General features: G+C 51.0%; 3 protein-coding genes across 3 annotated transcripts; 1 reads left to right on the top strand and 2 right to left on the bottom strand.

Moving 5' to 3' along the window:
• Positions 1-59: 59 nt before the first annotated feature.
• MRS44_011315 (uncharacterized protein) lies at positions 60-6,327 on the top strand (the record flags this gene model as incomplete). The annotated part of the gene is made up of 18 exons (XM_065619691.1): positions 60-196; positions 255-325; positions 383-576; positions 634-737; positions 790-843; positions 903-1,221; positions 1,266-1,321; positions 2,159-2,204; positions 2,261-2,390; positions 2,450-2,609; positions 2,660-3,203; positions 3,362-3,433; positions 3,482-3,741; positions 3,792-4,151; positions 4,197-4,327; positions 4,673-4,924; positions 4,978-5,897; positions 5,950-6,327. The coding sequence occupies 18 exons, from the start codon at positions 60-62 to the stop codon at positions 6,325-6,327; spliced, it is 4,188 nt and encodes a 1,395-aa protein (XP_065475763.1).
• Positions 6,328-7,692: 1,365 nt separating this feature from the next.
• MRS44_011316 (uncharacterized protein) lies at positions 7,693-8,490 on the bottom strand (the record flags this gene model as incomplete). The annotated part of the gene is made up of 1 exon (XM_046280990.1): positions 7,693-8,490. One exon carries the CDS (start codon positions 8,488-8,490, stop codon positions 7,693-7,695), a length of 798 nt encoding a protein of 265 aa, XP_046134979.1.
• A 759-nt stretch (positions 8,491-9,249) lies between these two features.
• On the bottom strand, positions 9,250-11,963 carry MRS44_011317 (uncharacterized protein; the record flags this gene model as incomplete). Its single annotated transcript, XM_065619692.1, has 3 exons — positions 9,250-11,788; positions 11,839-11,897; positions 11,961-11,963. The coding sequence occupies 3 exons, from the start codon at positions 11,961-11,963 to the stop codon at positions 9,250-9,252; spliced, it is 2,601 nt and encodes an 866-aa protein (XP_065475764.1).
• Between the last annotated feature and the right edge of the window lie 475 nt (positions 11,964-12,438).

Below are 12,438 nucleotides of genomic sequence, written 5' to 3' on the forward strand. Positions count from 1 at the left end.
TGCTGTTCTTCCTAGTCGCACCATTTACTCTCTTTTTTGACTCTCACTGGACAATAAGCATGGCATCGACCGCCCCCATCAAAGTTGCCGCAGTCCAAGCGGCTCCGGTTTCATTCGACTTGGGTGCAAGCTTGGAGAAGCTCCAGAGATTGACGGCGCAAGCAGCCGAGGCAGGCGCTGACCTTGTCGTCTTCCCGTGAGTCTTTGTCAAGCAAGTTGTTGGATAAAGCAGCACTGAGGCAATGGGAATCTAGCGAGGCCTTTCTATCCGCATATCCTTGGCGCTATTCTTTCGATGCGACCATCGGCGCCCGTGAGCCCCGAGGTAAGGGAAGCAAGGACAGATCAGCGAAACAAATTGCGTCAGCTAATCACACGCAAGGTCGGAAGTGGTATGCTCGATACGCCGCGTCGGCCGTTGCGATCCCGTCACCGGCTTTTGACGCACTGAAGGAGGCGGCCAGGACAAACAATGTGTTCCTGCATGTTGGAATTATCGAGAAGGATGGTGGAACTCTTTACTGCACGGCCGTGTTGTTTGACCGCAATGGAGGCTTGCTTTACAAGCACCGCAAGGTAAGAGGCCTCACTCCATTCTGGGTAGATGAGCTGCCAACACTCAATTAATTCTAGCTGATACCAACCGCCGCCGAGCGATTGGTTTGGGGTCGTGGTGCCGGTGATGGCTTACAAGTAGTACAAACACAGCTCGGCAAGGTTGGGACTCTGATATGGTAGTGTTGAGTATCATGCCGGCTCTTGTGTGTGTGCTGACTCTTCATCCAACAGCTGGGAGAACTACATGCCCGCAGCACGCATGGCATTGTACCAACAAGGCATCGAGTAGGTGGCCCGGATAACTACCATGCTGGACTTTACTGATACCAGACCACCTCCCACAGAATATATATCGCACCCAACGCTGACGACTTGCCCGAATGGACTGCAACCATGCAGCATATTGCAAAAGAAGGTCGCTGCTTCGTCATATCAGTCAACTCGGTCTGCAAAGTGTCAGATTTCCCACCCGACTACCCGCCGTTCACACCGGAGCACAGCGATCGGAAACCCGATGGGTCTCGTTGGGAAGCCGAAGACATAGTAAACAGAGGGGGTTCATGCATCGTCGGGCCACTGGGCACCTTCTTGGCCGAACCCGTTTGGGATAAAGAAGATATTATCTACGCGAGTCTAGATGCATCGGACATTTCAGAATCCAGGGTAAGTCCAGGTCATGACGCTGTCAGAGGAACCGCCCAGCTCAGATTATGTTCAAGCTTGATTTTGACCCCGTCGGAAGTTATTCCCGACCTGATGTCTTGTGAGTTGCCCCGGTGTGAAGTCGAGACAATGATGATCGCAAAACTGACCAAGATGGGAAGTACTCTGACTGTCAACACCAAGCCAGGGACGAACGTGAGGTTTGAATAATGACATAAGTCATAAACGTGATGATCAAGCCGGGGTTAGCTGTGAGCATCGGATGTAGAATGAGTGAGAAGGCATGCCGAAATCGCCCGGAGCACCTTGTTCACCTGGTACCTTCCGGATAGCCGCCTAGAGTTAACGGGCTACCCAGTGAATAAATCTTGCCTTGTCATCACGTTGAACCATGCTAGTGTGAACTTGTACGGTGAGATCGTGGTAGTGGAAAACGGCTAGCAGCAATATCTGGGTTAGCAGCGCTCCGAGCCCTGGTATAACAACAGGGGAAGTCACCAAATAAGAACCAGTTGCCTCCTGCAGATCCAAGACTGGTCGAGATGCCGCATGATAAGGGAGCAGAACGCCGCTTGCGGTCCGTGACGGCCCGCTAATGCCGCAAATGCCGCAAGCACCGCGCCGCAGACCTTGGGAATAGATGCTGAATCCCAAGTTCATATCACCCTTTATAGCAGCTAACAAGGTCCAAAGCGCTGAGAATTACATTCAAATTACTTTCAAGCAGAGGGAGTAGTTTTATTGTCATCAGAGAGCCTCTCATATAACAAAATCCAGATCACTTTCGCGGGCTGAACTGCTGAGATGCCTGGGCCTATCAAGCTAGCCTGCCTGTCATGGTACGTCACTATCCCCTATTCGACAACACAGTGGAAGGCAGCCATCGACCTCCCGAGCTGTCATGTTGTCATCGGAGTAAAGGCTCACATCAATGCAGTCGGGCTTCACGCACTCGTTGCGATGGCTTGCAACCTTGTGTCAGCGTGAGTCAGGGTCTCGTAGTCAATTTTTGACATTTATCTGACTTAACTTCGAGCAGTGTAGTAACCGGGGGCGCGATTGTGTCTATCAGCCCAGCAGAAGAGGTGGTGCTCGTGTCAGAAAGAAGAATCGTGCGTGGGAACAAGCCGTTGCAGACAAAGAGGCCGCCGAACATATTCCACAACATGGTGAGTTGCCGCACTCATATTACAAGTTGCCAAAAAAGACAGCTGTCTCACAAAATTAGAAACTGATGCTTGGGATCCTGCCCAAGATGCCGACGTCATCTTCGATGCCCTGTTCTCACAGTCCATCATTAGCGGCGGAGATATCCTTTGCGAGAGTCCACCAGACGTCTCTTCGCAACTTGTTCCATCCGTCAGGACATATCCAGATGATGGAGCGATGTATGTCTTGTTCTTAAAATACCTATCCCACCATTACTCATGGCATCTAGTCTCGAAGCCTATTACATTTTTATACACCCATACTTTCCTATTTTACCTCCACCGAAGACGATCCCTCGAGACCAGCCTATTCCGCGATATCAGAACAACATGGATGGCTCAGGAGGCGAGTCAGAGCCGTCGACGTCCATCAGTCTAGCCATCTCAGCCATGCTGGCCTTGATCCCCTGTATCGAAGACCCCCATCCCTCGTCCAAGGAATCGGTGTCGTTCAGGAGGGATTATGCACAATATCTTGCACAATGCGCCCTGGAGTGCATTGAGATTGAATCAGAAATACCCGAGTCGTCGGTCGATCCGGCCAAGGCTCTTCTACAAACCCCACGCTGTGATTCCAGGGAGCCTTTCCACCCAGAAGTACCCTTAGAGCTAGAGAGCATTATAGCTCTCGACATCTTGAGCGCTTATGAGTACGCGCAACGTGGCAATTTGAAAAAGATGGAGAGTCGAGCCGGTCAAGCTTTGATGGCCGCCATGAGTCTGTCTCTCCATCTGCGCGACGATGATGGCGAACCCAACGAGGCCAAACGGAGGGTCTGGTGGATGACGGCATGTCTTTGTGATAAATCTCAAGGTTTGAAAAAGGGTTAACAGTGTGATAGTACATTTGTGTCTCCCAAGCTGCGATTGTTGGGAACATCGTACGCCACTCCACACTCAGTCAACTGACAAGTCGCTCATCAACATAACAGGAACCATCTATACTTGCCGTTTTTATCCCTACCTTTGCAACCGAATATCCAGCTCTTAAGTCTGATGTCGAGGTATTTTGACTTATGCGCGACTGATGAGCTCCACGTTGACCAAGGCAGGCGTTCAGTTTCCTCATTCAAGCACAGCAGGCAATGCTTGCAACCACTCAATTCTCGACAGAACTGAGTAAGGCAGTAAAGTTCAACGGTGACATGGACAGAATAAATGAACGGATGATGGAGCTTGACTCACATCTCGAGTCTTTAATCAAGGTGGCCGACTCTTGGGTCATACAGCCTACCATGACGGCGACTGTTGATCCCACCGAAGGAGTCGTCTCAAGATCCCTAAGGTGCATGACTAGAATCAAGCTGAACAGGTACGTGTGAAAGGGAATTGGTACATGCCGTCTCTAACGTCTATTAAAAGCGCCAGGATAAAGCTTCATCGATACTCGGCTTTTGAGAGCAAGCTTGTTGGTGAAGCAGAGTACGCGCTTTCAGCTTCGGAATCCTCATCAGCAACGGCTGAGGATTCACCGAGCCCTGGGGACACACCCTCGCTGACATCTTTGACTTCGTTGACTAAGGTGTCGTCATGTTCATCAGAGAACAGCCCATCAGGGAGCGACTGTTTCAGCAGTCATCAGTCTGCCAAGATATGTTTGAGAGCCGCTCTGAACATGGCGCAAGCATTTGACGACTTGCCCTATCCGAACCCGCCCAGTCAGCAAACTTCATCCACCGCCTGGCCGCGGATGATGCCGTCTCTCGCGTGCTGCGCATTGCAGTGTGCCTTTGTACTTACGACGATAGGAAATCTGACGCGGTCCAGATATTCCGGAGATGCGCAGACGGCCTCGATAGCAGGTCGGTTACTCGGGCGTCTAAAAGTGGGCCTGCTATCGATATCAACGGCGCTGGAAAACTACGCTACGGCGTTTGAGGCCATCGGGGGCATGAGCGGTAAGTGAGAAGGGCCTTTGTTCACTCGCTCTATGATTCCACGGTATGATTGCTTATCGGTGCGCGGCAGACCAAGTTCGCCAGGTACTTCGGTCAACCGGAAATGTCTAAGCCCGGGGATTGAGAGCTGGGATATGGTGGGTGGCTTATCAGCAAAGGCCGCTGGCGTTTGCCAAACCCCGACGTACCCTTTGCGGGGGACCAGGGTGTACGCATGAGGAAGCGTGATACGACCACAATGTTACTGATCCAATGTTTGCAAGATCAATGTTTGTAGTCCATAAATACAACGAGCTTGCAACCAAAGGCTCTCCTCCAACATTCAAGACTTGCATCCATACTCAGATACCAGCATCCTGCAAAAGATTCCCACAACCTTCCACAAAGTGATTGACAATGCCCGTCTCCGGATCGCTCAGCAACGTGGACTGGTGAGTCTTTGTGAGATCGATTTCCCACCGTTGCTAAATGGTCTACATAGGGAGCCCAAGTTCACCACACTCGCGATCCACGGTGGCCAGGAGCCTGATCCCGTGAATGGATCCCGAGTTGTGCCACTATACCAAACTGCAGCTTACAACTTCTCGGACGCCGCTGGTGAGTTTTGTTTCACACCAACTTGACTGTATCTGGACTCATCACGGCTGCAGACGGCGCAAGCAAGTTTGCCTGGAGCAAGGATGGCTATGTCTACACCCGAATGGGAAACCCGACCAACAGTGTTTTCGAGACTCGGATGGCCATGCTTGAGGGCGGTGTCGGTGCTGTTGCTGCGGCATCTGGTCATGCCGCCCAGTTCATGGCCATCACACAATGTTGCGAGCCAGGACAGAATTTTGTCAGCACCAGCTGGCTCTACGGTGGTACCTATAACCAGTTCCGAGTCTACATGAAGAAGTTCAAGATCGATGTCAAATGGGTCGTGGGCAACGATCCTGCAGACATTGACGCAGCCATCGACAAGGACACACGATGCATCTACATCGAGACCATCAGCAACCCCAAGCACAGCGTCCCAGATATTAAGGCCATTGCTGAGGTCGCCCACAAGCACGGGATTCCACTCATCGTCGACAACACCTTTGGCATGGGGGGTTACCTCTGCCAACCTATTAGGCAGGGCGCCGACATCGTCACGCACTCTTGCACCAAGTGGATTGGTGGCCACGGCACATCAATGGGCGGTATTGTGATTGACGGGGGTCACTTTGACTGGAGTGCATCTGGTAAATTTCCAGGATTCACTGAGCCAGCTGACGGCTATCATGGGATGCGGTTCTGGGATACCTACGGGCACAAGGCGCTCTCTGCAAAGCTTCGTATGGACAGCATGCGAGATCTTGGACCCTGCATGAGCCCCTTCAATGCCTGGCTATTCTTGCAAGGTCTTGAGACCCTGCCACTCCGCGCCCAGAGACATGCCGAAAACACGCAAAAGTTGGCCGAGTGGCTTGAAGCACACCCAAATGTGAACTGGGTGCTCTATCCAGGTCTTAAATCCCACCCTGACTACGAGTATACCTCCAAGGTCTTTACTCGTGGCGCAGGCGGCGTCTTGACCTTTGGTGTTGTAAGTCCCAGACCAGCAACGAGCTTGATGACAGGCACTGACTGCTAAATAGGCTGGAACCATCGACGAAGTTCGAGCTGTTGTCGATAACTTGAAGCTCTGTTCACATCTAGCCAACGTTGGAGATGCTAAGACTCTCATCATCCACCCTTGGGTCACGACGCACCAACAGCTCCCTGACGAGGAGAAGATCAAGGGAGGAGTCACTCCGGATCTCATCCGTGTGTCTGTGGGGATTGAGGAATTTGAAGACATCAGAAAGGACTTCGAGCAGGCATTCGAGGCAGCTGGGTTGACGGCGGCATCCAAGACCAAGGAGGATCCATTTTCGAGTGCACTCAAGTTGGTTTCCGGTGGCTTCATGGGTAAGAAGGCAACTGGCGCACCACGTCCTGGGACTGACGGTACTATTTCCGTGAATGGCCAGTAACTAGGGCTAGTATTGCAAGTGTTTGCCAGCGTAGAACAAGAAAATCTCAGACAGTCTCCTCCAGATAACGCCCCCGCTGTTCAAGCTTGAGGGCCGGATTGTTTCCTTTCCAGGTGTGATTGATTCCCCTTTGACTGTAGAGAAGCCCAGCAACAAAGCCTTTTTCAGTATTTATCTACGACAATGTGAACCTCTTTGATGTGGAATGCGTCATTCATTATGCGGTAGTTGATCACCTGCCCTCAGGCACTTTGCGCCCATTCTTAGCTCGACCTTGATGTTAAGCAGTGCATCCACCCTGAGCCCCAAGTTTCATATAACTTCTGGAACAATCGCAGTATCTATCTTTGTATACCCTCTCTTTCATTATTTAAGAACTGATAGACAATGAAGCAGATAATGAGAGGGATGAATGAGCGCAGAAAGATAGGCGCCGATCATAACGTCAGCTCGAAAAAGTTGGTCTTAACGTCGAATCATATCAAAATTTTGCTTTATGTATATAATGTTCGTTCGAAAGGTTGATATTGCTTTCTACCAGCACATCTACTCAGCCACACATCTCTTTCGTAGACTACTCCGGGAAGAAGTCAAACACGGAGCAAGATATCTTCTTCTCAACTTTGCTATACCACTATTCAAGATGCCGACACATCCTCGGCGCGGAGAGACCGAGCGATTTCCTCGTCCCCATGATCAAAACTCCTACCATGATCTTGCACAGAGGTCTTCTCTTCCTACTGTCCACGAGACCGCCACCCAGGGCTATCCGATAGGCATTCCAGGTCGTGTAGACCAATACGGCACCCGCTGTGAACGGCTCGCAGCCTCGAGTCCCCCTTCAAGCACTTCACTACAGTCAGCCTTTTGTGGTAGCCCATGGATGAGTGAACAGGAGTCCAGCGCGCCATCGCCAGGAATGACTCTCCACGGGGCAAAAGGGGGTCCTACCAATTTGGGGGGCGCTCCCTTTGACCGGAACACTTTCTCCGGACAAGATAGTACCCCATAATTATCGGATAATAGGTCTTTTCCCTCATTGTCGGTCCAAGAGGGAAGCCTTTTCGGTAATCAGACCGGCCAAGCCCATGATGTTGTCCCACTGGGAGGCTACATCCGCAACCTGTTACTGGGTCATAATCCTTTCGAGCCCAATCACGACGAGCTTTTGATCTCTACCACCATCTACGGAACTTTTTGGTTACCTCACCATACAGCGGGTCCAGTTATGGACCCTTGGGTGTCTAGACCAGGTGCCATGGAACAGACCAGTGATGGTTTTGGGTATGTCTTGCCTCCCATCCAGGTGCCGCAAATAACTGGGAGTGGGAGCGACGAAGACCTAAGCGCTTCTGAGCAGTTGAGTCAAGAGTTGAAAGAGATATGCCAGAAGCTAAGAGCACTCTCAAACACCCGCCCCCTCTCCAGGATTCGCTTGCGCATGCCAGTAGCATCACTGTGGAATGACAGGGGGTATACGGGAAGAGACACGACCCGTCGATGACCAGTAAAGTAAGAGATTACCACCTTTGTTGTGGCATAGCTGCATCGGTGGCCATTCCAGTCGAGATACTCTAGAGTAACTGTCCAGTACGAAGCGCCCATAACTTGCTCAATGAGCTCATACTTGGCCACACGGCAAACAGCTTCAACATCGTAGAAGCTGGTCACGACAAACTCGTGAGGGGCAAATATCTGCCAGAGGTCCTCAAACCTGATGTTGCCCGTCTTCCTGGTGTTGGCTAGGGAGTCAACCTGAGGCGCAAGGATCGGACGAAGAAAGTCCATCAGCTGAGTAGCCGGCTCGGTAGCAGGCTTGTCGCCATTTCCCTCACACAGGGAGCGTAGTTTGTCCCATCGATGCACAATAGGCATGAACGGGGGACTAAAGGTCCAGTTCTCAAGTTCCAGGTCGAGGTCCTGGTAGCCTGCGAGGGCAGTCCTGAGCAGGGCCCTCATGGCGGGACTTTGGACGGTGAACGAAACAGTTTGCCATTTGTGATCCCTGAATGTGTTTCGATGGATGATGGAATCAGTTGAAGTTGCGGTTTCCAGGTCAGCTTGGTCCTCATTGTGGCTGGGGAATTTGGACCATCTATCCGGACAGGGGGGGCCACGGTAGCCATTGCACACGTGCTTATACAGCTTAGTAGTGACGGACATGATGGGCAGGCTGATTGGTTCTCAAATGAGAAAGTTTCGATGTGCGTGCTTGTTCTGAATCGGAGTGAAGCGTTGAAAAGAGTGTGATGTCTGGAGGAACCCGGCCCTTGATGGGATAGCTGAGCGAATAGATAGATGTTTGGAGGGTAGAGCAGGTATTTATAATTGTTGGGCAACTCTCATCTGTCTCTGTATACGCCATATCTCAGGCATGGAGTGCACAATGTTCGGCCTGAGTCACAAGAAATCCGGACATGTTGGCTCAAACATGACATCCATGCTGAGCGCCCCACCTGGATTGATGCATGCATCGACCGAAAGAGACACGCCGAACCAAGCAGGACGTCTTTTCGAGTTATTTCGAATGTGCGAGAATAGTCTTCTTGTTGGTTCTGCCTTCACTACCTAGGTTGAATCCACTGCAGTTTCAGATTGACTTTGCTGCCGCCCAGGTTCGGCCCCTTTAACCTTACCGGCCATCGGTCTGAGTCAACCGGGCAAGTCTTGGAAAGCTTGACGTTTTTAACATCATTCTTGCTTATAGAAACATTGTAAAATTCATTATTGTCAATAATGGCACGATGCTTCCATTCTGGGGGGCAATCAAGAACTGTCAAACACAAGGCCCTCACGACGACAGCACAAAAGCCCAATAGTAAAAGACTATGAACGAAATGAATATTACATAGATTAGACATTATCATTAGGTGCCTATACAAATGGCTATTCGATCTAATTTTTAAATTCTTACCGAATTCGTCACCCCCTCTGCTGTTCCAACAATGCAGCACATCCCTCGTAGCCACGTATCAAGGCGATATCCAGTGGCGTTCTTCCCATGTAATCCTCCGTATCAAGGTTTGCTTTTCCTGTATCAAGCAACAACTTGACACATTCCTCCCTTCCTTGACCGACAGCGAGAGACAATGCCGTCTCACCTCTCTCGTCTCGTGAATTGACATCTGCTTGGCCTGTTGAGAGCAACAACTTCACGCAAGTGTCCTGGCCTTGCTCCGCCGCGTAACACAATGGTGTACGATGGACTTGATCTTCGCAGTCGACGTCAACCTTGCCCGTGGCTAGCAACTGCTCCAAGACTTCATCTTCACCAGCTCGCGCAGCGTATGTGACTGCTGTCCGCCCCGCCACATCTCTCGCGTCAATGTCAAATCCTCCAAGCGAGAGCAGGTACTTGGTTACTCCCGTATGGCCGGACTCTGATGCTTGGGATAATAGTGTTCGCTTGAAAACGTCTCTTGCGTCAACTCTTACCTGGCCTGTCCCGAGCAAGGCCTCCATGATACCCAAGTATCCTCCCCTCGCCGCATCAAATAGCATCTTGTCATCAATTTTGGCTTGGTTGGTCGCAATGAGTTGCTTAACGACGCCGTCATGCCCGAACCGTACAGCCCATCCCAATGGAGTGCATGGTCGGTGACTGACGCTCAGAGTGCGAGGTGGTTTGCTCTTCGAGTCCACTTGAATGACGGCGGTACCCAAGAGACGCTCCAGCCAACTTCTCCTCCTAGCGGCTCTCTGTGTGTCGATAAATGTTTTGATGACAGCTTCAAAGCCGCCTCCTGCAGCCCAAGACAAAGCAGACCGGCCAAAGATGCCATCTCTCACGTTGGGCTCCGTCGCATCCAATCGCAGTAGATGTTGAGTTACCGATGAAAGTCCCAAGTAAGATGCAACGATGAGTCTCGTCACGTCCCCCGCATCCAACTTTGGGTGACACCACTTCCGCCTGAGCCAAATCAGAGTTGACAATCTGTGCGGAGAGCAAAGCTGGAGCATTTGTTGCATCTGTGAATCATCACGCTCATCGTCGTCCCATGTTCCTCTTGAGTGGACAGCCCAGTTCTCCCACGCATAACCAAGAAAAGGGTAGTTCTCAGAGAGACAGTCCAGTGGCCTGGTGCGCAGCTTTTCGATGTTTCCGAGGGGGTTCTGGAAGTAATCCTCAACGTCGGTGAAGAGGAGATACTGAGCACAGATGCGGCCCAGCATGTTGTTCGAGGTATTCGGTGAGATCGAGGATGACCACTTGTGACCATCGGTCGCTTGGCTGGCAAGTGAAGTCTCGGAGGAGGAGATTGTGGCTTCTTCTCTGATAAGAAATGCTTTCAGGGTCTGGTGAAACAGGTATATCCTGCCGTTGATGACAGAAATAAGAGGACCACACAGTCGTTGGAGTGTGTGTCGAAAGTGATCATCGGGTTCAATGTCCAGCTCACTCTGTGATGTGTGGCACTCTTCGACTGCCAGTGCTACAGCCATCTCTGTTAGAGTAAGAGGTCGCACTGCCGCCATGATGATCTCAAGCAATTTTCTCGTTTTCATCGGCCTTGGACTTGTGGCGAGAATTTTCTCGTAGACTTCATCGACTGTTGTGGGGAGGTTTCTGCAAGATATCTTGGCCTGACCGGTGGAGTTGGCGAGGTATTCAAGAAGGAGAAAGACCCAGAGATGGGTACGCTCAGGGACCTGTTTGGTCTCCATAGCCAACTTCCTCTGTTCCCATTCTGTCAAGTTCAGTTTTGCACTTAAACCCGCCAGTCGGCAAGAGATTGCAAGGTCAATCTCGGCGCCAAGGCTCCCAAAGTCTGACTGAGGATCCCGTCCCAGATGGATATTTGGTGTCGGTTTGTACAGTCGTCGCTCGGCATGGGAAAGTGTTCGGCTAGTTATCAGGACTTTCAGCCTTGGGGTCTTGTGGGCTTCGTCGAAGAAGCTGTTGAGGGTTTCCACGAGCAACCGTCTGCTTTCTTCCTGGCACTCGTCGAGACCATCTAGAATGCACACAATTTGACTGGCCGTGTTTTTCGACGCAGCCGAGACTAATATGCGCCATAACCTTCGGATCGAGGCCCGTACCCTATCGCCATCATCTTCGAGAAGCTGAAAGATGCGGTCTGACAGAAGCTGCGGTCTTTGTTCGAAGAGCTGTCGCAAGATACAACAAAGAGCATCCTCTGCCATATCTTGTCCCTTAACGTCGGCCTTGAAGAAAAAGTAGCACAGAGAGAGATTCCGCAGCACCTCATCAGCTAGGTATCTTGAAAGAACCGACTTTCCGCAACCCGGCTCTCCGGTGACCCATAGAAGGCTGGAGGTTTCGCTGTCTCTCCAAAGATGAAACCGAGGGTGGCTAGTGAACCATTCACATGTGCCGTCGATGCGTGGAGGGTGACTGTTCTTGACGTGGTAGTGGGAGGAGCTATAGAGCTTTTGGAGCAGCTCTTGGTGTGTGCCGCCGTCTCTGCTTCGTGGATTTGAGCCATAGACAGTATTGATGCTGCAAGAGATCAGCCCATCATTCATTAAGGCAGAGACTCGTAAACTCACTCTGTGTTTTTCTCGTTTTCCGCGGCCGTTGCCAAGTTGGATTCCAGTTCTGATGACGCCTTCAAAATGTTATTAGTGTCACTACTCGTGATGCCAATTCTTTGGAGGTGCCAATTGCTCACCATTGAGGATGTAAAGTAGACGCAGTAAAGCAAGGGGGTAAATAAATTTAACACAATACAATGCTCAAGATAAATGCATGTTCGATGTAGCCAGATTGACCTATATATGGAAATTGACGGTCCAAACTACAAGAACCTCTTCATCATCCATCAAGAGCTGCCTGCCTATTCATGGCGACCAATCATCTTGTTCAACCAACGTGATGTCGTGGCATGCGGTCAGCTCGTATTTTATTAATAGCCCCAAACCCCTGTTCGTAGGGCTGAAGCTGCTAACTGTGGCCGAGGCAGCCGGTGATGTCATACCCAATTCGGATCAATTGAGGCTGTGCAAGAACTCAACACGGACTCATTGCGCGCTGCTGAAGCCTGCTGTGGGCAGACTTGGCGTAGGCCTCTTCTCTGTTGCCTCTTGAGGTACTTTGCCACGGTGTCGCATGCGCAAACACCCCGTGACCAAAGACACAGACTCTCTTTT

This window comes from Fusarium solani, assembly GCF_023522795.1.
Source record: "Fusarium solani strain SB1 chromosome Unknown bctg00000007, whole genome shotgun sequence".
NCBI lineage: Eukaryota > Fungi > Ascomycota > Sordariomycetes > Hypocreales > Nectriaceae > Fusarium > Fusarium solani.